Genomic DNA, 27,685 nt, shown 5'->3' on the forward strand with positions numbered 1-27,685 from the left:
GGGGGAGGAGCCTCTACAGGGGGAGGAGCCTCTACAGGAGGAGCCTCTACAGGAGGAGCCTCTACAGGAGGAGCCTCTACAGGGGGAGGAACCTCTACAGGGGGAGGAGCCTCTACAGGGGGAGGAGCCTCTACAGGGGGAACCTCTACAGGGGGAGGAGCCTCTACAGGGGGAGGAACCTCTACAGGGGGAGGAGCCTCTACAGGGGGAGGAGCCTCTACAGGGGGAGGAGCCTCTACAGGAGGCGCCTCTACAGGGGGAGGAGCCTCTACAGCCTCTACAGAGGGAGGAGCCTCTACAGGGGGAGGAGCCTCTACAGAGGGAGGAGCCTCTACAGGGGGAGGAGCCTCTACAGCCTCTACAGGGGGAGGAGCCTCTACAGGGGGAGGAGCCTCTACAGCCTCTACAGGGGGAGGAGCCTCTACAGCCTCTACAGGGGGAGGAGCCTCTACAGAGGGAGGAGCCTCTACAGAGGGAGGAGCCTCTACAGAGGGAGGAGCCTCTACAGGGGGAGGAGCCTCTACAGCCTCTACAGGGGGAGGAGCCTCTACAGCCTCTACAGAGGGAGGAGCCTCTACAGAGGGAGGAGCCTCTACAAGGGGCTTGTTTGTGAGAGTGAATGTGGGACTAAAGATGGGAATGAGCCCATGAGCACACTCTGTAGGAACTGTCCCAGACAAAGAAACTCATGATAATGATTATGAATAAAACGTGTTAATGACGATCGACTGCATATGTCAGTGACACTATGAGGAGGCGGGGCTTATCAGTTCTGCAGTTTTAAACATGGAGTCAATGGACCTGTTTCTAGTACTAAGCTGTTTTGGATCAACATTGAGATTTACCAAGTACAAACTGTAAATTGAGGATCTTCTCATGTTATAGTTCAAAAGTGCCTGAAAAAAGCATGATTTGTCTCCTTTAATGTAAATGTGTTTCTTCTTGAAGACGATATTAGTGAGCGACTGGACAGAAGCCACATCTCCAGAAGTTCAAACCACTGGAACCTGCCCCAGCCCTGTTCCGATGCACCCTGCTGCCCCCGGCCCCAGGTCCCTCACACCCACACGGCCCCTCCCAGCCCCACGTACGCCCGCTCTAAAGCTCCACGTGAGTCTGGACCAGCTGAAGGCGAGTATAGAGCGGGCGGTCGCGTCGATGGAGGGCAGCGCTCAGGATTTGAAAGTGTTGGTGGACACGATGACCACTGCCACTGAACACATGAGCCGGAGCGTGCAGGACGGCTCCGGGGCCCTGGTCCTCCTCTCACAGAAGCTGGACCATCTACAGGGGCTGATGGCCAGAGAGGAAAGGTCCACCTGTGTATCAAATTGCCATCATTGTCAGTGTCTTCGGATCGCTGAGTCCAGTGGCTCAGAGTCTGCTCTGGACAGCACAGAAACATGAGTTAGTCTGCTTTACTTCAAGTCGCCTTCTTTCCTTTTGTCTCCCGTCTCGTCTGGTTGAGTTGGAGCCTGACGTCCTTCTGTTTGTTCAGTCCGTCTGTAGTTTTTCTGTCATTTAGACACAAGACATGAATGGGTTGTTCTCATTTTAGGGTGCAACGATCAAACGGAATGAAATGACAGGAGAGATTTTTGTGGCTCGAGTGATTCACGGAGGCCTGGCTGACCGCAGTGGTGAGTACACACTGTATAATGTGATGACTCCCCCTACACTGTGCGAACTCCCCCTACACTGTGCGAACTCCCCCTACACTGAGCGACTCCCCCTACACTGTGCGACTCCCCCTGCACTGTGCGACTCCCCCTGCACTGAGCGACTCCCCCTGCACTGAGCGACTCCCCCTGCACTGTGCGACTCCCCCTGCACTGAGCGACTCCCCCTGCACTGTGCGACTCCCCCTGCACTGAGCGACTCCCCCTGCACTGTGCGACTCCCCCTGCACTGAGCGACTCCCCCTGCACTGAGCGACTCCCCCTGCACTGTGCGACTCCCCCTGCACTGAGCGACTCCCCCTGCACTGTGCGACTCCCCCTGCACTGTGCGACTCCCCCTGCACTGAGCGACTCCCCCTGCACTGAGCGACTCCCCCTGCACTGAGCGACTCCCCCTGCACTGAGCGACTCCCCCTACACTGTGCGAACTCCCCCTACACTGTGCGAACTCCCCCTACACTGTGCGACTCCCCCTACACTGTGCGACTCCCCCTACACTGTGCGAACTCCCCCTACACTGTGCGAACTCCCCCTACACTGTGCGAACTCCCCCTACACTGTGCGAACTCCCCCTACACTGAGCGACTCCCCCTGCACTGTGCGACTCCCCCTGCACTGTGCGACTCCCCCTGCACTGTGCGACTCCCCCTGCACTGAGCGACTCCCCCTGCACTGTGCGACTCCCCCTGCACTGTGCGACTCCCCCTGCACTGAGCGACTCCCCCTGCACTGTGCGACTCCCCCTGCACTGAGCGACTCCCCCTGCACTGTGCGACTCCCCCTGCACTGAGCGACTCCCCCTGCACTGTGCGACTCCCCCTACACTGTGCGACTCCCCCTGCACTGAGCGACTCCCCCTGCACTGTGCGACTCCCCCTACACTGTGCGACTCCCCCTACACTGTGCGACTCCCCCTACACTGTGCGACTCCCCCTACACTGTGCGACTCCCCCTACACTGTGCGACTCCCCCTGCACTGAGCGACTCCCCCTGCACTGTGCGACTCCCCCTACACTGTGCGACTCCCCCTGCACTGAGCGACTCCCCCTGCACTGTGCGACTCCCCCTACACTGAGCGACTCCCCCTACACTGTGCGACTCCCCCTGCACTGAGCGACTCCCCCTACACTGTGCGACTCCCCCTGCACTGTGCGACTCCCCCTGCACTGAGCGACTCCCCCTACACTGTGCGACTCCCCCTGCACTGTGCGACTCCCCCTGCACTGTGCGACTCCCCCTGCACTGAGCGACTCCCCCTGCACTGAGCGACTCCCCCTGCACTGAGCGACTCCCCCTGCACTGAGCGACTCCCCCTGCACTCTGTTACTGTGTGGTGCAGGTCTGCTGCATGCAGGGGACAGGATCATGGAGGTCAATGGCTTTGTGGTGGACGGGATGGAACCTGAGCAGGTCATCCAAGTGGTGGTATGATTTACTTTACTTTTCATCTTTTTATTTTCCTTAATTGTTTCAATTAAAAGACAAATATTATAATATTATACATCATTTGTTTTGTTCATGGCCTTTAAAGGTGCTCCTGAGTTCCTCTGCTTTGGCCTGTTCGTATCAGTCAGGCATTTCCACTCGCGTCAGGAACGGAGTTAGAGCTCCATCTTCTGGCTGTAGAGGGAATTACACAGGGGAAATAAACAAAAGCTAGCTTGCTAATGCTATTGCTGATTTGATGGCAGAAAAGCTTAGAAAAGGTCTGGAGATGATTTATGGCCTTAAATGAGACGTCACATAAAGGTCCTTTAAGGCTTTTTGGGGCATTAGTTTCCAATATACAGTGGATATATTTAAATTCAAGTTTGAAGTCATTTGATAAAGAACGTAGAATGTTTGAACCCTTCTATTGTGTAACTCCTCTCAGCAGGCTTGCTCTCAAGGCACCATCATGTTCAAGGTCGTACCCATCACCGAGCGAGCAGTGCACAGCCACACCACGGTGAGACCCTCGCCGCGAGATCCTCTTCACTTTGTCCAAACTGCGTTACCCCCCATCTTCTCCCGTACCACAGATGTACGTGCGTGCTCTGGCGGACTATAACCCCCAGGTAGACCCCGCCATCCCGTGTCCCGATGCTGGGGTGAGCTTCACACGAGGGGACGTCCTGGAGATCGTGGACCAGACGGACGCGCTGTGGTGGCAAGCCAAGAAGCTGCCCAGCTCCAGCTCCTGCGCTGGCCTGGTGCCCTCCACGGCTCTGCTCAAACGGTCAGGGAAAAGGAAAGACCTGTGTGTTCACGTTAGTCAGAGAGTGTTTTGTTCATCTAACTGTCCCTCAACAGGAAGCAGAGGGAGTTCTGGTGGTCTCAGCCTTATCAGCCACACGCCTGCATCCACACATGTGAGTCATGGTCTGCTCTGCTCAACCAGGAAACTCATTAAGTGTGTTGAGTTTGATTGAATTAACTTTTGCACTGGTGGAAGAAGTGGTTTTGTTACGTTAATAAAAGTGGGAACAAATACTCAAGTAAAAGTATACATTTGACCACACAGAGACACTTTTCCGTTCTTTTCCGTTCGGTCATTACCCAGAGCTCTTGACCGTAGGCGAGGGTAGGACGGTAGATTGACTAGTAGATTGAGAGCTTTGTGTTTTGACTCAGCTCCTTCTCTTTTCTTTTTTCTTTTGACGTTTTACAATAGGATTGAAAATAAAAACACAAAGAAACCAAGAGAACAGGACCAGAGAAAAATCAAAGCAGACAATCAAGACACAAGCCTCCAGATGTCAGTCAACCCTAAATTCTTTAATAATTTACGGAACCTCTTATTCATTGTTCCTCCAGTGCCTCTCGAGTTCCACATGTCCAATATAGGTTGAATGTGACGATTCCAATCAATTCCAGTGTCTAATTTGTGTTCAAATGGTTGATGGTTTGATTGGGTTCAATGTGCCGTTATAACAACTTCTGATGCCGTTGGATTGATCGTATTGATTTTGCCATCGATCATTTTCGAATGTTTTGAAATTCTCTGGTCAAATTAACACAAGAACAACAGAAACAGGGAAACAGGAAACGGATTAAGGGATAACATAGAAAGGGGTTCATGCTGGAAACTCGTGATTCAGCTCCTTCTTCACCACAACAGTCGATGCAACTGTCAATCACACGCTCCATCCTTCACTCACTCGTGAACAAGACCCCGAGATACTTGAACTCCTCCACTTGGGACAAGGACCCCCCACCCACCTGAAGAGGGCCAGACACCTTTTTCCGGTTGAGAACCATGGCCTCAGATTTGGAGCTGATTCTGATCCCAGACGCTTCACACTCGGCTCAAACCGTCCCAGTGCAGCTGCAGGTCCAGGTTTGATAGAGCCATCAGGACAACATCTGCAAACAGCAGAGATGAGATCCTGTGGTCCCCAAACCGGACACCCTCTGACCCCTGACCACACCCTCTGACCCCTGACCACACCCTCTGACCCCTGACCACACCCTCTGACCCCTGACCACACCCTCTGACCCCTGACTGCGCCTAGAAATCACCCCCCAAAGGACACCCGGAGGGACATGGGCGAAAGCCTTCTCCAGATCCACAAAGCACGTATGCAATTGAATATAAAGTGTTTAAAAGCTCAAATTAATTGATTAATTGAATTCCGGAACCTTAAGTTTGGCGGTCACTGTTGAGCTCCATGTAGGCTGGGATTGGGTCAAAGAAACAAGCTGGTACCATCTTCCTGGTTAGAATTATTCTTCATATTATCACATAACCTCTCATTATATCTATTTTCTGTCTTCATGCTTTCGTTAGTGAGTGCTGTGGAGGAGGGTAAGTAGCCAAGTCGTCAAATGGGGGCAGGAGTCAGTATTTTCCTCAAAATATTCAGAAATAAAGTAATCAAATGTGTATTAAACTTCATTATCACACTATATTTTTTCCCCAAGAATTACACAAAGTTTATTCCACCTAAACAGTGTTGTCTGTGCATGTCTTCTACAGAGGAGGACCTGATGGCCATTGATGACAAATGTGTGGAAGCAGGTGAGTGTGGTGTGACCTCAGTCCAGTCGCTGTGCAGTGTGTGATTTTGACATGTTTCTAATGTGTTTCTGTTCCAGATGAGGAGACGTTTGAGTCCGGTGGGTGGATCATAATCTGCACAGCTCTTTATGTGGAACAATAACATATGTTTTTTCCTTTTCTTGGTTCTTCTTGCTTTCTGACTGGATATAGAAGAGCTGAAGGAAGGTAAGATGGTTGGGGAGGAAAAGCATGGTTATGGTTACCGAATAACATGACTATCTGGTGTTTGAATTCATGTTATGTTTTAGAGGACGACTTCAGCACCAGTAAAGACCAGATGTATCTGTGTAAGTATCTGTGTCTAAACTCAGCTGACCACTGCGAGCATATCCTCACTGTGTGGGCGTGTCTTGTGCGTGTGGGCGTGTCTTTTGAATGTGGGCGTGTCTTTTGAATGTGGGCGTGGGCATGGAAGGAACATGTCTCATTATTGATCTTATTCCGCCCCGCCCACTTTTCCCTCTTTTCCCACATGAATGGCACTTCTGTTGGAATGGCACTTTTTCCTGTGGGTGTGGGCGTGTCCTGTGGGTGTGGGCGTGTCCTGTGGATCTGGACGTGTCCTATGGGTCTGGGCGTGTCCTGTGGGTGTGGGCGTGTCCTGTCTTTGTGGGCGTGTCCTGTCGTTGTGGGTGTGTCGGCGTGTCCTGTCGTTGTGGGCGTGTCCTGTGGGTGTGGGCGTGTCCTGTCGTTGTGGGCGTATCCTGTGGGTGTGGGCGTGTCCTGTGGGTGTGGGCGTGTCCTGTCGTTGTGGGGGTGTCCTGTCGTTGTGGGCGTGTCCTGTCGTTGTGGGCGTGTCCTGTGGGTGTGGGCGTGTCCTGTCGTTGTGGGCGTGTCCTGTGGGTGTGGGCGTGTCCTGTCGTTGTGGGGGTGTCCTGTGGTTGTGGGCGTGTCCTGTGGTTGTGGGCGTGTCCTGTGGTTGTGGGCGTGTCCTGTGGGTGTGGGCGTGTCCTGTCGTTGTGGGCGTGTCCTGTCGTTGTGGGCGTGTCCTGTGGGTGTGGGCGTGTCCTGTGGTTGTGGGCGTGTCCTGTGGGTGTGGGCGTGTCCTGTGGGTGTGGGGGTGTCCTGTCGTTGTGGGCGTGTCCTGTCGTTGTGGGCGTGTCCTGTCGTTGTGGGCGTGTCCTGTCGTTGTGGGCGTGTCCTGTCGTTGTGGGCGTGTCCTGTCGTTGTGGGCGTGTCCTGTGGGTGTGGGCGTGTCCTGTGGGTGTGGGCGTGTCCTGTCGTTGTGGGCGTGTCCTGTGGTTTGGGCGTGCCCTGTGGGTGTGGGCGTGTCCTGTGGGTGTGGGCGTGTCCTGTCGTGGGCGTGTCCTGTGGGTGTGGGCGTGTCCTGTCGTTGTGGGCGTGTCCTGTCGTTGTGGGCGTGTCCTGTGGGTGTGGGCGTGTCCTGTCGTTGTGGGCGTGTCCTGTGGGTGTGGGCGTGTCCTGTGGTTGTGGGCGTGTCCTGTCGTTGTGGGCGTGTCCTGTGGGTGTGGGCGTGTCCTGTCGTTGTGGGCGTGTCCTGTCGTTGTGGGCGTGTCCTGTGGTTGTGGGCGTGTCCTGTCGTTGTGGGCGTGTCCTGTCGTTGTGGGCGTGTCCTGTGGGTGTGGGCGTGTCCTGTGGTTGTGGGCGTGTCCTGTCGTTGTGGGCGTGTCCTGTCGTTGTGGGCGTGTCCTGTGGTTGTGGGCGTGTCCTGTCGTTGTGGGCGTGTCCTGTGGTTGTGGGCGTGTCCTGTGGGTGTGGGCGTGTCCTGTGGTTGTGGGCGTGTCCTGTCGTTGTGGGCGTGTCCTGTGGGTGTGGGCGTGTCCTGTCGTTGTGGGCGTGTCCTGTCGTTGTGGGCGTGTCCTGTCGTTGTGGGCGTGTCCTGTCGTTGTGGGCGTGTCCTGTGGGTGTGGGCGTGTCCTGTCGTTGTGGGCGTGTCCTGTCGTTGTGGGCGTGTCCTGTCGTTGTGGGCGTGTCCTGTGGGTGTGGGCGTGTCCTGTCGTTGTGGGCGTGTCCTGTGGGTGTGGGCGTGTCCTGTGGTTGTGGGCGTGTCCTGTGGTTGTGGGCGTGTCCTGTCGTTGTGGGCGTGTCCTGTCGTTGTGGGCGTGTCCTGTCGTTGTGGGCGTGTCCTGTCGTTGTGGGCGTGTCCTGTGGGTGTGGGCGTGTCCTGTCGTTGTGGGCGTGTCCTGTCGTTGTGGGCGTGTCCTGTCGTTGTGGGCGTGTCCTGTCGTTGTGGGCGTGTCCTGTGGGTGTGGGCGTGTCCTGTCGTTGTGGGCGTGTCCTGTCGTTGTGGGCGTGTCCTGTACTCATTCTGACATGTGCTGTGTGGTTTCTCAGCTGGTTTCAGGCGGAGTTTGCGTCTCTGTCGCAGACGTTTCCACAGTTCCGTGAATCCCTCTTGTCAAGTTCATTGTCTCAGCAGCTGCTGCTACAGCGCCCTCTGCAGTCCGTATGAAGAAGTGGTCCGGTACCAGCGCGGCCCTCAGGACCCTCTGCGGCTGGTGGCACTGCTGGGTAAAGATCACATCTGCTTTAGTGTTCTGAGCGTCTGCGCTCGTGCCCAGGTCCTGTGTCCTCTGTTCATCAGAGTTACAGCTCAGAGCGGAATAATAATATATATTTATCTTGATTACTTTGTTTAGTCTTAGTTTGTCCTTGTTCTGGTTTGGTCCTGGTTTGGTCCTGGTTTAGACCTGGTTTAGACCTGGTTTAGACCTGGTTTAGTCCTGGTTTAGACCTGGTTTAGACCTGGTTTAGACCTGGTTTAGACCTGGTGTAGACCTGGTTTAGACCTGGTTTAGACCTGGTGTAGACCTGGTTTGGTCCTGGTTTAGACCTGGTTTAGTCCTGGTTTAGACCTGGTTTAGTCCTGGTTTAGACCTGGTTTAGACCTGGTTTAGACCTGGTTTAGACCTGGTGTAGACCTGGTTTGGTCCTGGTTTAGACCTGGTGTAGACCTGGTGTAGACCTGGTGTAGACCTGGTTTAGACCTGGTTTAGACCTGGTGTAGACCTGGTTTGGTCCTGGTTTAGACCTGGTTTAGTCCTGGTTTAGACCTGGTTTAGTCCTGGTTTAGACCTGGTTTAGACCTGGTTTAGACCTGGTGTAGACCTGGTTTGGTCCTGGTTTAGACCTGGTGTAGACCTGGTGTAGACCTGGTTTAGACCTGGTTTAGTCCTGGTTTAGACCTGGTTTAGACCTGGTTTAGACCTGGTTTAGACCTGGTTTAGACCTGGTTTGGTCCTGGTTTAGACCTGGTTTAGTCCTGGTTTAGACCTGGTGTAGACCTGGTTTAGACCTGGTTTAGTCCTGGTTTAGACCTGGTTTAGACCTGGTGTAGACCTGGTTTGGTCCTGGTTTAGACCTGGTTTAGTCCTGGTTTAGACCTGGTTTAGTCCTGGTTTAGACCTGGTTTAGACCTGGTTTAGACCTGGTGTAGACCTGGTTTGGTCCTGGTTTAGACCTGGTGTAGACCTGGTGTAGACCTGGTTTAGACCTGGTTTAGTCCTGGTTTAGACCTGGTTTAGACCTGGTTTAGACCTGGTTTAGACCTGGTTTAGACCTGGTTTGGTCCTGGTTTAGACCTGGTTTAGTCCTGGTTTAGACCTGGTGTAGACCTGGTTTAGACCTGGTTTAGACCTGGTTTAGACCTGGTTTAGACCTGGTTCTTACTATTCTAGTCCTAGTTGAATTCTGGTTCAGTTCTGGATTGGCAATTTTGTCATTGAAACAAAACTAGTGTTTATAAATGAAATCAATTGTATGGAGGGCAGCGCCCGAAACAAATCATGATCTCTTTAGAGCTGATCGAGTCTTTACTTTATTGTACAAATTAAATCAAGAACTCAAACAAAGCAATGGCCATTATGACCCTTTTCTTTACGGGGAATGACATCTAAAGTTTATAATTGTATTGATAATCTGGAGTGTGTTGGACAAATGGGAAGGAGAAGACGGACGAGGAGACGTCTTTAGACTTGTCTCTGGCTGTGATGCTTTCTGGTGCGTTGCCCGTGGTTGGCCGCGTCCGCCTCAGTTGAACCCGTCTGTGTCCCCCAGGGGCCGCTGGCGTCGGCGTGAATGAATTGCGGCGGCGCTTGATAGACAAGAATCCACAACGTTTCCATGGCGCAATTGCCCGTACGTTTGATTCATTTACTCAAGTATTTGTCATTTACATTTCAATTAACTCTGACTCTTTTCTTTTCTTCCCAGACACGAGTCGGTCGCCGCGGGATCACGAGGAGTCGGGCCGCGAGTATCACTTTGTCAGTCGTGAAATCTTTGAGAATATGATCCATAATAACAAGTGAGTGATTGAACCATTGAAGCGGGGCCCCCAGTCCTGTACCATCGCTTCACTTCCTCGTCTCCACAGGTTCCTGGAGCACGGGGAGTACAAAGGGGTCTATTACGGCACCAGCGGCGAGTCGGTGAGGGAGGTTTTAAACAGCGGCAAGATCTGCGTCATCGACATCGAACCCAACGTGAGAGAGTGTTTTCTGTCGGAAACGGTAGATACAGAACACTACATGACATAACATAAGTGCCCCCTGGTCTTTAGGCTCTCCAGGCAGTGCGGACCCCCGAGCTGAGGGCCTTTGTGGTCTACATCAAGCCCCCCTCTGCAGAGCGCCTGCGACACACCAGGCACAGCGCACAGATCCTCACCAACTACTACGCCACACGCCCATTCAAGGTACTTTAGCGCACACCTAATCATCATTAAAGGGGACGTGTTATGCTGAATCACCTTTAATGAGCTTTTAACACGTTTCTACTGATATTGAGATTAACAATGAACAAAATGTAAAATAATGATCTGCTTGCTATAGTTCAGTACCTCGAAGTGTGCACACTGGAAAAATGACATTGTGTACCTTTGAATAAATACTATAAAACCTTTGAATAAATACTATAAAACCTTTGAATAAATACTATAAAACCTTTTAATAAATACTATAAAACCTTTGAATAAATACTATAAAACCTTTGAATAAATACTATAAAACCTTTTAATAAATACTAAAAAACCTTTGAATAAATACTATAAAACCTTTGAATAAATACTATAAAACCTTTGAATAAATACTATAAAACCTTTGAATAAATGCTATAAAACCTTTTGAATAAATACTATAAAACCTTTGAATAAATGCTATAAAACCTTTTGAATAAATACTATAAAACCTTTGAATAAATGCTATAAAACCTTTGAATAAATGCTATAAAACCTTTGAATAAATGCTATAAAACCTTTGAATAAATGCTATAAAACCTTTGAATAAATGCTATAAAACCTTTGAATAAATGCTATAAAACCTTTGAATAAATGCTATAAAACCTTTGAATAAATGCTATAAAACCTTTGAATAAATGCTATAAAACCTTTTGAATAAATACTATAAAACCTTTGAATAAATACTATAAAACCTTTTGAATAAATACTATAAAACCTTTGAATAAATGCTATAAAACCTTTGAATAAATACTATAAAACCTTTGAATAAATGCTATAAAACCTTTGAATAAATACTATAAAACCTTTGAATAAATGCTATAAAACCTTTGAATAAATACTATAAAACCTTTTGAATAAATACTATAAAACCTTTGAATAAATGCTATAAAACCTTTGAATAAATGCTATAAAACCTTTGAATAAATACTATAAAACCTTTGAATAAATACTATAAAACCTTTGAATAAATGCTATAAAACCTTTGAATAAATGCTATAAAACCTTAAATGCTAAATTAAGTAGATAATACTATGAAGTTAATACAGTGACAATAGAAGATGCCACGTGACCTCGGGGCGTTTTCCCGTGACCCAGAAGCTGTTTTTCCACAGGAGGACGACTTCACGGAGCTGGAGGACGTGGCGCAGAAGATGGAGTTACATTTCTCTCAGTTTTTTGATGACGTGGTCGTCAACGAGGACCTGCAGGAGTCCTGTGCCCGGGTGTGGTCGGCTGCCACCCGGGCACAGGAGCAGCCCCAGTGGGTCCCCGCCTGCTGGATCCGCCCGCAGCAAAACACTTAAACCTTTCTTCTGTTTGACTGTAAAATGATAATGATATAATGACATAAATAAAGAAAAAAGACTGACAGACTTATGTTGTTTTTTAGTTTATTCAACGATTCAGGGTTGAGTGTATTCACACTTTGAGTCTGAACACATTACTGTGAGCTCTGTACGGCCCTGGCCCTCAGGAGCCTATGGGGCCTTAGCATTGGAATTGCATCTTGGGAAAAGGGCCCTCTGGACTACAACTCCCACGCCTCACTGCGGCCTCTGCAGCTCATAATATTCAAGTCTCCCTGATTTCATCTAAGAATTTATGTGAAATGAGCCGATGAGACGTTCAACAATTGGATTTCTTAATTCATCCATTTTACTGTTAATTAAGGTCAAACCACCAGCAGAATCTGGGCCCCGGATTATTATTTATATATGTATGTGTATGCATATATATGTATGTATATATATACATACATACATACATACATACATACATACATACATGCATGCATGTATGTATGTATATATATATATATATATATATATATATATACACACATACATGTATATATATATATATATATATATATATATATATATATATATATATATATATATACATGTATGTATGTATGTATGTATGTATGTGTATATATATATATATATATATATATATATATATACACACATACATGTATATATATATATATATATATATATATATATGTGTGTATATATATATATATACTGTATACTGTATATATATATATATATATATGTATACATATATATATGGAACATGACTAAAAGGTATGATAGTCTTATTGTTCCTGTTTGTTCACAGTTGTTTTCATGTACATTAAGATGAGTTTAACGCTTTCTCACAGACCAAACAGCTGTAAGGTCTCGTCTGAGCCGTCTTATTTACAAACAGAACAGCTGTAAGCTCGTTCTCATGTGGACTCAGAGCAGGTTGAACAGCTGTAAGGTTTCTCCCCAGTGTGTATTCCCCTATGATTACATAGAAAAGAACTTTGGACACATAGTACAGTTATAAGTGATACTCTGTGTAACTAGACTCGTCCTGTCGGTAAATGTTTTCGAACAAGAGAAGAGCTGTAAGGTTTTCCCCAATGTGTGATCTATCATGAATATATAAATCATATCTGGTGACAAGATATGATCTCCTCTCATCATCATCATCATCATCATCATCATCGTCGGTGTCAGAGGAGTGCTCAGTGTCTCCTTCATTCTCTAAAGTCACTTGTGTCGTGATGAACTCTTCGTCTGATTCCTCTTTGTATTCAGTCTGTTCAGTCCCCGAGGACTCTTCTGTCTTCACATCACCACTGAACTCTGGGACAGCGCTGGAAAAGCAATCACACTCAGAATATTTACATATTTTAAAACAATATTCAGCAAAGGTTTTGTCTTCTCAAAATGTAATCTAATGCAATTGCTTACTCCAACTTTAGGCCCCAAATGTTCCTGAAATACAGGTCCAAAAGTAAATTGCTTGTATATTAATGAAGGGATTGCCTTGTATTTTATAATGATGTTCTATAATTTATATTTCTAATCAATAAAAAGGTTGACTCCATTTTCCAGATTTTCAGGATGGAGAAGGATGTTTGTGTCACGTGTTTGTTGTGTCACATGTTTGTTGTGTCACGTGTTTGTTGTGTCACGTGTTTGTTGTGTCACGTGTTTGTTGTGTCACGTGTTTGTTGTGTCACGTGTTTGTTGTGTCACGTGTTTGTTGTGTCACATGTTTGTTGTGTCACGTGTTTGTTGTGTCACGTGTTTGTTGTGTCACGTGTTTGTTGTGTCACGTGTTTGTTGTGTCACGTGTTTGTTGTGTCACGTGTTTGTTGTGTCACATGTTTGTTGTGTCACGTGTTTGTTGTGTCACGTGTTTGTTGTGTCACGTGTTTGTTGTGTCACGTGTTTGTTGTGTCACGTGTTTGTTGTGTCACGTGTTTGTTGTGTCACGTGTTTGTTGTGTCACATGTTTGTTGTGTCACGTGTTTGTTGTGTCACGTGTTTGTTGTGTCACGTGTTTGTTGTGTCACGTGTTTGTTGTGTCACGTGTGCACAGGTCAAATGTTTGGTGACACTTCAGTGAGAAGAGTTTGCTCCAGGACTCTCAGCTTTTGGCTTTGAGCGCTGACCGGAAAGCGAGGATGACGTTACTTCCGGTGTAAACATCCGGCCAACTAGCTAGCTAACGGCTAACTTGGCTTCACCGCTAGGAGTTTCAAATAGATCAATCCACTTGATGTAATTTCTGTTGATAATGTTGAATTCAACCCTTCGAGTGAAGAACACTCCGGGCTGTTCTTTGTCGTGATTAACGAGTCATTTGGATTTAGCTTCGCGCGTCTGCGGCAGAAATGCGTCCCAGAGAGCTCCCGCCTCTTCCACAGGTTTGTCTCAACATTCACTCATTCACCAGCATAACGTGAATCACGAGTCACCACAGAATGGGAAAGACAATACCGCCTTGTGTCATGTGTGGGACAGAAAAGACATTCAGCTTCGTGCCTGTGTTTGTTTGATGTAGCTACGCCCAATGATGACAGAGATATGACCCACAAACCAAGTCTCAGAGTTCATGAAAGCTTTGATTAAGGGCTGTACAATAGGACCACCCTGAGGACCACCCTGAGGGCCACCCCGAGGACCACCCTAAAGACCACCCTAAAGACTACCCTGAGGACCACCCTAAAGACCAGCCTAAAGACCACCCTGAGGACCACCCTGAGGGCCACCCCGAGGACCACCCTGAGGGCCACCCCGAGGACCACCCTAAAGACCACCCTAAAGACCACCCTGAGGACCACCCTAAAGACCACCCTAAAGACCACCCTGAGGACCACCCTAAAGACCACCCTAAAGACCACCCTGAGGACCACCCTAAAGACTAGAGCTGGGTTTCGATTCAAATTTCAAGAATCGATTCGATTCCGATTTTCACGTTTCAAAATCGGTTTTTTTCCGATATTCTCAGATTCCATCCGATTGGATCTGATTTCGATTGGATCTGATTTCGATTGGATCTGATTTCGATTGGATCTGATTTCGATTGGATCTGATTTCGATTGGATCTGATTTCGATCGGATCTGATTTTGATTGGATCTGATTTCGATTGGATCCGGGGGTTAATGTTATTAAAAATGAAAAATGTATTTGAAGCGTTTCCTTCACTTCATGACTGTGGAGAGAAGCAACATATTAAAATTAGTATAATATCAATATTAAACAGAGTCTTGGTAGTTACTGATGGAAGATGATGAAAAGGTCAAGGGTCAATCTACCTTCAAGAAAGATGATCCAGGACAATAAATGGAGGACATGATTGAGGTGACGACATCTGCAACAGTGGATTCTACTGGGACACCAACCACTGCAGTATTATTGTATACTTGTACATGACACGTGTATACTTGTACATGACACGTGTATACTTGTACATGACACGTGTATACTTGTACATGACACGTGTATACTTGTACATGACACGTGTATACTTGTACATGACACGTGTATACTGTACATGACACGTGTATACTTGTACATGACACGTGTATACTGTACATGACACGTGTATACTTGTACATGACACGTGTATACTGTACATGACACGTGTATACTTGTACATGACACGTGTATACTGTACATGACACGTGTATACTGTACATGACACGTGTATACTTGTACATGACACGTGTATACTTGTACATGACACGTGTATACTTGTACATGACACGTGTATACTGTACATGACACGTGTATACTGTACATGACACGTGTATACTTGTACATGACACGTGTATACTTGTACATGACACGTGTATACTGTACATGACACGTGTATACTTGTACATGACACGTGTATACTTGTACATGACACGTGTATACTGTACATGACACGTGTATACTTGTACATGACACGTGTATACTTGTACATGACACGTGTATACTTGTACATGACACGTGTATACTGTACATGACACGTGTATACTTGTACATGACACGTGTATACTGTACATGACACGTGTATACTGTACATGACACGTGTATACTGTACATGACACGTGTATACTGTACATGACACGTGTATACTTGTACATGACACGTGTATACTGTACATGACACGTGTATACTTGTACATGACACGTGTATACTTGTACATGACACGTGTATACTTGTACATGACACGTGTATACTGTACATGACACGTGTATACTTGTACATGACACGTGTATACTGTACATGACACGTGTATACTTGTACATGACACGTGTATACTTGTACATGACACGTGTATACTGTACATGACACGTGTATACTGTACATGACACGTGTATACTTGTACATGACACGTGTATACTTGTACATGACACGTGTATACTGTACATGACACGTGTATACTGTACATGACACGTGTATACTTGTACATGACACGTGTATACTGTACATGACACGTGTATACTGTACATGACACGTGTATACTTGTACATGACACGTGTATACTGTACATGACACGTGTATACTGTACATGACACGTGTATACTTGTACATGACACGTGTATACTGTACATGACACGTGTATACTTGTACATGACACGTGTATACTTGTACATGACACGTGTATACTTGTACATGACACGTGTATACTGTACATGACACGTGTATACTGTACATGACACGTGTATACTTGTACATGACACGTGTATACTTGTACATGACACGTGTATACTTGTACATGACACGTGTATACTGTACATGACACGTGTATACTGTACATGACACGTGTATACTTGTACATGACACGTGTATACTTGTACATGACACGTGTATACTTGTACATGACACGTGTATACTTGTACATGACACGTGTATACTGTACATGACACGTGTATACTTGTACATGACACGTGTATACTTGTACATGACACGTGTATACTTGTACATGACACGTGTATACTTGTACATGACACGTGTATACTTGTACATGACACGTGTATACTTGTACATGACACATGTATACTGTACATGACACGTGTATACTTGTACATGACACGTGTATACTGTACATGACACGTGTATACTTGTACATGACACGTGTATACTGTACATGACACGTGTATACTTGTACATGACACGTGTATACTTGTACATGACACGTGTATACTTGTACATGACACGTGTATACTGTACATGACACGTGTATACTGTACATGACACGTGTATACTTGTACATGACACGTGTATACTGTACATGACACGTGTATACTGTACATGACACGTGTATACTTGTACATGACACGTGTATACTGTACATGACACGTGTATACTGTACATGACACGTGTATACTTGTACATGACACGTGTATACTGTACATGACACGTGTATACTTGTACATGACACGTGTATACTGTACATGACACGTGTATACTTGTACATGACACGTGTATACTTGTACATGACACGTGTATACTTGTACATGACACGTGTATACTGTACATGACACGTGTATACTGTACATGACACGTGTATACTTGTACATGACACGTGTATACTTGTACATGACACGTGTATACTTGTACATGACACGTGTATACTTGTACATGACACGTGTATACTGTACATGACACGTGTATACTTGTACATGACACGTGTATACTTGTACATGACACGTGTATACTTGTACATGACACGTGTATACTTGTACATGACACGTGTATACTGTACATGACACGTGTATACTTGTACATGACACGTGTATACTTGTACATGACACGTGTATACTTGTACATGACACGTGTATACTTGTACATGACACATGGGACACGAACCACTGCATTAATATTATGCTTGAAAATAATTAAGAATTCACCTAAAAGCGGTTGCTACCGAAAGCATTTTTATTTTGAAGCTGCTCACACACTGTCAGCACTGAAACTGGAAGTATGAAATGTAAACGTTGAGCAGTTTTCAATTTTTTTCAATTTTTTTAATTTAAAAAATATATATATATATTTTTTTTTAAATCGATCTTTGGACGTACGAATCGATAATCGGTCATTAATATGCGAATCGATTAAAAATTGGAAAATCAATTTTTTTCAACCCAGCTCTACTAAAGACCACCCTGAGGACCACCATAAAGACCACCCTGAGGACCACCATAAAGACCACCCTGAGGACCACCATAAAGACCACCCTGAGGACAACCCTGAGGACCACTCTGAGGACCACCCTGAGGACAACCCTGAGGACAACCCTGAGGACCACCATAAAGACCACCCTGAGGACCACCATAAAGACCACCCTGAGGACCACCATAAAGACCACCCTGAGGACCACCATAAAGACCACCCTGAGGACCACCATAAAGACCACCCTGAGGACAACCCTGAGGACCACCCTGAGGACCACCCTGAGGACAACCCTGAGGACAACCCTGAGGACCACCATAAAGACCACCCTGAGGACCACCATAAAGACCACCCTGAGGACAACCCTGAGGACCACTCTGAGGACCACCCTGAGGACAACCCTGAGGACCACTCTGAGGACCACCCTGAGGACAACCCTGAGGACCACCCTGAGGACAACCCTGAGGACCACTCTGAGGACCACCCTGAGGACAACCCTGAGGACCACCCTGAGGACAACCCTGAGGACCACCCTGAGGACCACTCTGAGGACCACTCTGAGGACCACCCTGAGGACCACCCTGAGGACCACCCTGAGGACCACCCTGAGGACCACCCTGATGACCACCCTGATGACCACCCTAAGGACCACCCTAAGGACCACCATAAAGACCACCATAAAGACCACCCTGAGGACCACCCTGAGGACCACCCTGAGCACAGATGTGTTATTAAAGGCACTAGTCTCAAAGGCAGAGGCTGATCTTGGAGCTTCCATGAGGCAGACCAGGGTTTATCAGGTTTATTTGTAGCGTTGTTTTGCTCGTGCTGGTCAGTCTCTCTCATACTGAGCGCTCATGGCACACATACATGGCACACATACATGGCACACATACATGGCACACATACATGGCACACATACATGGCACACATACATGGCGCACATACATGGCGCACATACATGGCGCACATACATGGCGCACATACATGGCACACATACATGGCACACATACATGGCACACATACATGGCACACATACATGGCACACATACATGGCACACATACATGGCACACATACATGGCACACATACATGGCACACATACATGGCACACATACATGGCGCTCATACATGGCACACATACATGGCACACATACATGGCACACATACATGGCACACATACATGGCACACATACATGGCGCACATACATGGCGCACATACATGGCACACATACATGACACACTTACATGGCGCACATACATGGCGCACATACATGGCACACATACATGGCGCACATACATGGCACACATACATGGCGCACATACATGGCGCACATACATGGCGCACATACATGGCGCACATACATGGCGCACATACATGGCGCACATACATGGCGCACATACATGGCGCACATACATGGCACACATACATGGCACACATACATGGCACACATACATGGCGCACATACATGGCACACATACATGGCGCACATACATGGCACACATACATGGCACACATACATGGCACACATACATGGCGCACATACATGGCACACATACATGGCACACATACATGGCACACATACATGGCGCACATACATGGCACACATACATGGCACACATACATGGCACACATACATGGCACACATACATGGCGCACATACATGGCACACATACATGCGCACATGGCTAGAAAGATGGTACGTTATGTAGAACACGAACACTAAAGGCTCTTAAACCTGCTCATTTCTATTGGTTGATGTGAAATTGACCGCTCTGTTTTGTGTTTCCAGAGAGGCCAGAGGACTCTTCCTGACACGCCAAAGTTGGTTTTGTATTTGATAAATTACTGTCAGATTTCTTCCACTAAATGACTGACTTTTGTTGTTTGGTGTTTCCCCCACAGTGAAGATTCCGTAGGTGAGTTCATGTCTGGCTTGTCACTTATTGCCGAACAATTATAATAAAATGTGTGCTTTTCAGAAGAAGCGCCTAAGCACAAGAAGAAGAAATTGAGGAAGCAGTTCACTGTGGATGATGCAGACGGTAATGACAACCGGCTGGTCAAAATGAGCTTTATGAAAGCATCGCAGGCATTTGTGCTTCTAATATTTCAGATGGAGGCGTTGAGATGCGAGGAGTGTCCAGTTCAAGGCTCTCCGATCCTGGGGAGCACCGTCCCTCAGACTCCCTCCCTGACCCCGCCCCACAGCAGAGGAGGAGGAGGAGGAAGAAGAAGGCCGCCACCACAGGTAACATTAAAGGACACGTATTATGATAGAATTACCCTTTTCTCTCTTCTAATCCTGTTCTAACATCGTTCCATGTCTGGAGTAGCGTTTAGCTTTCTCCATGCTAGTTAGCAAGTCCTCTCCCTCTGAGCCTCTTAAAACACTTGGTTTCAAATGTTTGACTTTTGTGATGTCATTGGCACAGCTCTGGGATCTTTTGTGCTGTTTTTTAAGTCCATAAATCATCTCCGGATTCGTTCTGAGCATTTCTGCCTCAAATCTCCTTTGTAACTCCCTCTGCAGCCAGAAGATGATGCTTTTTAAAACATGAAATGCCAAAGTAAAGGTTCTAAAGCCCATGTTTAAAGGCCATTAACAACACAAATAAATAATGCATAATAGTTATTCTTTAAGACTGCATTGGTTAGTTTTCTTTACAACTCGACAGAACACATAAAAAATAACACATATTTACAATAAAACACAATAAAAATGTAGACTATTCGAGGAATAAAAGACAAAAATAGACTGTTGTTAGTGAGTAGGACAAAGTTAAACGTGCATAAAGACATAAACGACACACATTACATACATCAACCCAATCGAACCCTGGACCAGAACAACTAGGTCAAGAACAGAACCAAACAAAGACTAATATGACGAGTGAAAACACACAATCCTCTCATCAGAGAAACTCACACTTTTAAGCTTATTTGTATATTCGGTTCACTAGGGACTAAAAGCATCGTCACTATTTCAGCAACAGAAATGGTGACAAACAATGGGTTCAGCTGGTTCTTTTAGCGCCCGAGCAGCGGTGCAGGTGCAGCGGTGCAGGTGCAGCGGGGCAGGTGCAGCGGGGCAGGTGCAGCGGTGCAGGTGCAGCGGTGCAGGTGCAGCGGGGCAGGTGCAGCGGGGCAGGTGCAGCGGGGCAGGTGCAGCGGTGCAGGTGCAGCGGTGCAGGTGCAGCGGTGCAGGTGCAGCGGTGCAGGTGCAGCGGTGCAGGTGCAGCGGGGCAGGTGCAGCGGTGCAGGTGCAGCGGTGCAGGTGCAGCGGTGCAGGTGCAGCGGTGCAGGTGCAGCGGGGCAGGTGCAGCGGGGCAGGTGCAGCGGTGGTGAGATGATCTGCTCCTTGACACTGTTCCAGATCTAGAAGAAGACCGAGCAGAGCTGGTGAACGCTGAGGCTGTAGAGCAGAACACTGAGGGTCAAGAGGTCGGCAGAAAAATCAAGAAAAAGAAGTGAGGCTTTTGGCGGTCGGCACGTTTTGAGTGAACACAGTGCATTGTGGGTAGACTTGTGTCCATCTCTCCTACAGGAAGTCCAGACCCGTGGAGCTGCCTGATGAGCTGGACGTGGAGGAGGATGACATCACCACAGACGGCCCCCCTGCCCCTCCCCACTCCCTGTACTCCCCGCCTCAGGCCCAAAGCCAGCCCGTGGCCAAGGTCTTCATCGAGAGGAACAGTGAGCCTCAAATGAACTTCTACAGCCACAAGTGAACTGTAGTTTCTCTGTTGTCATGGAGAGGACACGCAGGGGCCGACACATAGGGGCCGACACGCAGGGGCCGACACGCAGGGGCCGACACGCAGGGGCCGACACGCAGGGGCCGACACATAGGGGCCGACACATAGGGGCCGACACATAGGGGCCGACACGCAGGGGCCGACACGCAGGGGCCGACACATAGGGGCCGACACATAGGGGCCGACACATAGGGGCCGACACGCAGGGGCTGACACGCAGGGGCCGACACATGGGGACCGGTATGCAGGGGCCGACACATAGGGGCCGACACGCAGGGGCCGACACGCAGGAGCCGACACGCAGGGGCCGACACATGGGGACCGGTATGCAGGGGCCGACACATAGAAGCCAACACACAGGGGCCGACACGCAGGAGCCGACACATAGGGGCCGGCATACACTGGCCGACACATAAGAGCCGACACGCAGGGGCCGACACATAGGGGCCGGCATACACTGGCCGACACATAAGAGCCGACACGCAGGGGCCGACACGCAGGGGCCGACACGCAGGGGCCGACAGCTTTCACAATAGTCTGAGTTTGTGGTTATTTTGTCTATTTACTTTTCTCCTTCCGTTTTCTTTCAAAACGGCTTTTGAATCTGTTTCGCTCACTCTGCCTCGTGCTGCTCCACTCCAGCTGCTCTCGCTCTGATTGGTCAGAGTGGTCACGTGGTACATGACGCCGGGCAGCACAACCATTGGATGTAGCTAGCCGCTATGGGCTAACCTCATGGGCTAAACCGGCGACATGAGCTATTGAGTGTGGCCCATTGACTTTAGCGGCTGTAGCTAGCTTGTTTTGCTAACGACAATTTAACTGTCACACAACAATTATTTCCCTCAACAAACTTTAAATAAAGGTTCAGTTCAACTGTGTCTGATCCAAGGTTTGTATCTGTGGTAAATGTGGGCGTGGCTGCAGGGTTCCTTTTCTCCATCAAATGACTTTTATTTTCAGATGTGGAATTCAAAGTAACTATTTAGTTTAGAGTTGTGTGTAGAAAATATGACTTTATATTACGTTTGGTTTGAGAGTCCTTAGTAGTAAATATGAATCATAGTTTTTCAGTCAAATTGCACTTTGTCAATAAGAATAAGAGATTTTCTGACCTAAACAATAATTTAACAAAAATAAAAGTGTTCTTTTTATAACTAATTGTATATAGATTTGAACCCTTGTTAACAATTGGTTGCTAGGTAACAGTTGTGGAATTACACCTCTACCTATGTCATATCTGTTGTCCATGTCCAACCAGGAAGTGACTTTATAAACGTCACAGAAACGAGGGGAAAATAGGCCAAATGTTGAGTCAAATCTCAAGTATAATCCATATCGATATAATCATAACCTGTCATATGCCCTTGACTCCTCCAGGGCGGTTCCAGGCGTCTGAGCGGGTGGCAGGGAGCGGCAGGAGTGAGCAGCAGGAGCACATGGACCTGCAGCCTCTGGACGTGTGGAGCACCAGAGACGTGTCTGTGAGGCTGCACCAGGGCTTCAGGTGACCCCAACTCTGGACACGGACTGACCCGCACAGAGAGAGCTGAGGACACGGACTGACCCGCACAGAGAGAGCGGAGGACACGGACTGACCCGCACAGAGAGAGCGGAGGACACGGACTGACCCGCACAGAGAGAGCGGAGGACACGGACTGACCCGCACAGAGAGAGCTGAGGACACGGACTGACCCGCACAGAGAGAGCGGAGGACACGGACTGACCCGCACAGAGAGAGCGGAGGACACGGACTGACCCGCACAGAGAGAGCGGAGGACACGGACTGACCCGCACAGAGAGAGCGGAGGACACGGACTGACCCGCACAGAGAGAGCGGAGGACACGGACTGACCCGCACAGAGAGAGCGGAGGACACGGACTGACCCGCACAGAGAGAGCGGAGGACACGGACTGACCCGCACAGAGAGAGCGGAGGACACGGACTGACCCGCACAGAGAGAGCGGAGGACACGGACTGACCCGCACAGAGAAAGCTGAGGACACGGACTGACCTTTGAGCTGTTCTTGACCATGAACCCAACATATTAAATTCAGATTATGGTACATAAATACATGGAAACTGGCGTCTTCTCAGTAGCGTGTGGTTGTGGGTGTGGTTGTGGGTGTGGTTGTGGGTGTGGTTGTGGGTGTGGGTGTGGTTGTGGGTGTGGTTGTAGGACGGTGGGCCTCTTCTCTCAGGGTTTCCTGGCGGGCTTCGCCGTGTGGCACATGGTGGTGGTGTATGTGTTAGCCGGACCTCAGCTGACCGCTCTGTCCAACCTGTTACATCAGTACCACGGCCTGGCCTCGCCCTGCCAGAGCCTGCTCTACCTGCTGCTGGTCCTCAGCACTGTGAGCGCCTTCGACAGGTAACGTCCCCCTGTTCACCCCAGCCCCGCCTCTGCACACACGGCCCCGCCTCTGCACACACGGCCCCGCCTCTGCACACACGGCCCCGCCTCTGCACACACGGCCCCGCCTCTGCACACACGGCCCCGCCTCTGCACACACGGCCCCGCCTCTGCACACACGGCCCCGCCTCTGCACACACGGCCCCGCCTCTGCACACACGGCCCCGCCTCTGCACACACGGCCCCACCTCTGCACACATAGTATCATTTATCGTTGCTACAGTTGTGATGTGGGTGATTCTTTTTTCCAGAGTGAATATGGCCAAAGTCTCTCTGGCTCTGAAGCAGCTGATGACCCTGGAGCCTGTGGCCCTAGTGTCCTTCTGTAAGTCCACATGGTCAGACACTGTTTGACCTGTGTCCGCTCTGACTTCTTTCCTGTCTCCTCTGTCCCTCCTCTGACCCTCTACTGACCCTCCTCTGACCCTCTACTGACCCTCCTCTGACCCTCCTGTCCCTCCTCTGACCCTCCTCTGACCCTCCTCTGACCCTCCACTGACCCTCCTCTGACCCTCTACTGACCCTCCTCTGACCCTCCTCTGTCCCTCCTCTGACCCTCTACTGACCCTCCTCTGACCCTCCTGTCCCTCCTCTGACCCTCCTCTGACCCTCCTCTGACCCTCTACTGACCCTCCTCTGACCCTCTACTGACCCTCCTCTGTCCCTCCTCTGTCCCTCCTCTGACCCTCTACTGACCCTCCTCTGACCCTCCTCTGACCCTCCTCGGTCCCTCCTCTGACCCTCCTCTGTCCACAGTGTACTTCTGTGCTCTGATCCTGGCTCTGAGTCAGCAGATGACCAGTGACCGGATCAACCTGTTTCCATCGTTGAATTCCTCCCTGTGGTGAGCAGCTGAACAAACACACTTACATGAACATGAACACGGACACGTGAACACGGACACGTGAACATGGACACGTGAACACGGACACATGAACATGGACGCAGGGTGTGACGTGTGTGTGTTCTGTGCAGGAGGCGCAGGGCGTGACGTGTGTGTGCTCTGTGCAGGAGGCGCAGGGTGTGACGTGTGTGTGTTCCGTGCAGGAGGCGCAGGGTGTGACGTGTGTGTGTTCCGTGCAGGAGGCGCAGGGCGTGACGTGTGTGTGCTCTGTGCAGGAGGCGCAGGGTGTGACGTGTGTGTGCTCTGTGCAGGAGGCGCAGGGTGTGACGTGTGTGTGTTCCGTGCAGGAGGCGCAGGGTGTGACGTGTGTGTGTTCTGTGCAGGAGGCGCAGGGCGTGACGTGTGTGTGCTCTGTGCAGGAGGCGCAGGGTGTGACGTGTGTGCTCTGTGCAGGAGGCGCAGGGTGTGACGTGTGTGCTCTGTGCAGGAGGCGCAGGAGGTGCAGGGTGTGACGTGTGTGTTCTGTGCAGGCCGGTGGGCTCGGAGCAGCTGACCCTTCACCCCTGGGTCACAGTGAACCTGGTGGTGGCGCTGCTGGTGGGTGTGTCCTGGATCTTCATCAGCACACAGCCCGACACAGACCACACTGAGGGTACGGACAGACCCGCCCCTGTCTATGACCCTGTCTATGACCCTGTCTATGACCCTGTCTATGACCCTGTCTATGACCCTGTCTGACCCCTGTGTGTGTCCAGTGTTCCTGATGTCCATGAGGATGGAACCACCCAGAGACCACAAGCTGGAGATGATTGCCTAACACTGCCTAAACGCGTTTTGACACTCGTACATCAGCGTTTGTTTTGAATTTGTACAGTTTTAGAATCTTTGTACTTTAGTGTTTGTTGTTCATAGTTTGCATATTTTTATGTTTTTGTCTTAATCCACTTAATGACAGAATAAAACCAGTGTTTTCTAAGTCTGTCGCTCGTACTTTTGTTTATAAGGAGCAGTATTTCTTTTACACTTTGAACCTGTCAGGAGCATGACCCTGTCAGGAGCAGTGGGCCCAGGGTACAGGGCCACGCCTCTAGACACGCCTCCAAACCATAGCTGGGGATTTTGCCTATTGTGTTTTCGGTTAAAAGATACAGACCCTCTGAAGTGGGGCTCTTCAGCTACATTTTGCTGAGGGCCAACAAGGTGAACCACTTTTACACAGTTTGATGTCTCGAAATATCCCAAACTTTTGCTCTGTTTAAGTATTGCTAATATTTAAACAGCAAGATTTGTGATTTAAAAAACATAAATAAATGATATTCATTTTCCATTTTAGGTTTATCAATTTTTTTGTTAATTCTTTACATTTTAAATTGGGTAGATCCAACTGTTGCCAATTTTTTGTTCTTTAAAGGCGCAATGGACGATTTTTCTTCTCAGGTGGAAGTGCACATGCCACTCCCCCGTGCACATGCCACTCCCCCGTGCGCAGGCCACTCCCCCGTGCGCAGGCCACTCCCTGTGCGCATGCCACTCCCCCGTGCGCAGGCCACTCCCCATGCGCATGCCACTCCCCCGTGCGCATGCCACTCCCCCGTGCGCAGGCCACTCCCCCGTGCGCAGGCCACTCCCCCGTGCGCAGGCCACTCCCCCGTGCGCATGCCACTCCCCCGTGCGCATGCCACTCCCCGTGCGCATGCCACTCCCCCGTGCACATGCCACTCCCCCGTGCACATGCCACTCCCCGTGCGCATGCCACTCCCCCGTGCGCAGGCCACTCCCTGTGCGCATGCCACTCCCCCGTGCGCAGGCCACTCCCCATGCGCATGCCACTCCCCCGTGCGCATGCCACTCCCCCGTGCGCAGGCCACTCCCCCGTGCGCAGGCCACTCCCCCGTGCGCAGGCCACTCCCCCGTGCACATGCCACTCCCCCGTGCGCATGCCACTCCCCGTGCGCATGCCACTCCCCCGTGCGCATGCCACTCCCCCGTGCGCATGCCACTCCCCCGTGCGCATGCCACTCCCCCGTGCGCAGGCCACTCCCCCGTGCACATGCCACTCCCCCGTGCGCATGCCACTCCCCGTGCGCATGCCACTCCCCCGTGCGCATGCCACTCCCCCGTGCGCATGCCACTCCCCCGTGCGCAGGCCACTCCCCCGTGCGCAGGCCACTCCCCCGTGCGCAGGCCACTCCCCCGTGTGGACTGATACAACACACACGTGCGTTTGTTTATTAGTGCGACGGATCACATTGCATCTCTCGTCTCCCGTAGATTTCTGTCTCTTCTGAGCTCGAACAGTCTTTCTCCGTCTTCATTTTGTCCCGTACACTGAGGGAACTATATTATGATAGATCAATGCGCTTAGACACACGGAAACGTGCTGCACGTGGGGACGAGCCACACGCGGCTGCAGCTGAGCGGTAGGTGCGTTTTATGATTGACACGTGACAGGATTAATGGACAGTCCACGCCACGAGGAAATGAGACTCAGATTTGGGTAAAAAAAAATCGCCCATTCAACCTTTAATAGCTCTTTGTGTTTTTAAGAACAGATGGGAGTTTTTCCTAAAAGTAGGGTCAGTGGGTCTGAAAATGGTATTTTGTGATTGCTCTGGCTGTGATTGCTCTGGGTGTGATTGCACTGGGTGTGATTGCTCTGGGTTTGATTGATTGCTCTGGGTTTGATTGCTCTGGGTGTGATTGCTCTGGGTGTGATTGCTCTGGCTGTGATTGCTCTGGCTGTGATTGCTCTGGGTGTGATTGCTCTGGGTTTGATAGCTCTGGGTGTGATTGCTCT

General features: G+C 49.3%; 2 protein-coding genes across 2 annotated transcripts in view; both read left to right on the top strand.

The window, feature by feature from the left end:
- mpp4b (MAGUK p55 scaffold protein 4b) overlaps window positions 1-11,744 on the top strand; it is a 37,817-nt gene extending 26,073 nt beyond the window's left edge. The window contains exons 6-21 of the mRNA XM_072448351.1: window positions 1,559-1,640; window positions 3,019-3,104; window positions 3,556-3,627; window positions 3,701-3,897; window positions 3,972-4,030; window positions 5,449-5,466; window positions 5,638-5,679; window positions 5,757-5,777; window positions 5,872-5,886; window positions 5,970-6,008; window positions 8,017-8,193; window positions 9,739-9,819; window positions 9,895-9,988; window positions 10,058-10,166; window positions 10,244-10,378; window positions 11,533-11,744. Of these exons, the coding sequence (XP_072304452.1) occupies window positions 1,559-1,640; window positions 3,019-3,104; window positions 3,556-3,627; window positions 3,701-3,897; window positions 3,972-4,030; window positions 5,449-5,466; window positions 5,638-5,679; window positions 5,757-5,777; window positions 5,872-5,886; window positions 5,970-6,008; window positions 8,017-8,193; window positions 9,739-9,819; window positions 9,895-9,988; window positions 10,058-10,166; window positions 10,244-10,378; window positions 11,533-11,724 (1,419 nt within the window). The 3' untranslated portion in view covers window positions 11,725-11,744. The remainder of the gene's footprint in view (window positions 1-1,558; window positions 1,641-3,018; window positions 3,105-3,555; window positions 3,628-3,700; window positions 3,898-3,971; window positions 4,031-5,448; window positions 5,467-5,637; window positions 5,680-5,756; window positions 5,778-5,871; window positions 5,887-5,969; window positions 6,009-8,016; window positions 8,194-9,738; window positions 9,820-9,894; window positions 9,989-10,057; window positions 10,167-10,243; window positions 10,379-11,532) is intronic.
- A 2,172-nt stretch (window positions 11,745-13,916) lies between these two features.
- On the top strand, window positions 13,917-25,841 carry LOC140362257 (transmembrane protein 237B-like). The gene is made up of 13 exons (XM_072448363.1): window positions 13,917-14,132; window positions 19,665-19,696; window positions 19,778-19,791; window positions 19,855-19,917; window positions 19,989-20,123; window positions 21,249-21,342; window positions 21,420-21,568; window positions 23,011-23,137; window positions 23,811-24,002; window positions 24,296-24,369; window positions 24,801-24,888; window positions 25,419-25,540; window positions 25,644-25,841. The coding sequence occupies exons 1-13, from the start codon at window positions 14,100-14,102 to the stop codon at window positions 25,703-25,705; spliced, it is 1,185 nt and encodes a 394-aa protein (XP_072304464.1). The 5' UTR covers window positions 13,917-14,099; the 3' UTR covers window positions 25,706-25,841.
- Window positions 25,842-27,685: the final 1,844 nt, after the last annotated feature.

The sequence above is a fragment of the Eucyclogobius newberryi genome, unplaced genomic scaffold (assembly GCF_026437365.1).
Source record: "Eucyclogobius newberryi isolate DKJ021-1_F unplaced genomic scaffold, fEucNew1.0.hap1 SCAF_1, whole genome shotgun sequence".
NCBI lineage: Eukaryota > Metazoa > Chordata > Actinopteri > Gobiiformes > Gobiidae > Eucyclogobius > Eucyclogobius newberryi.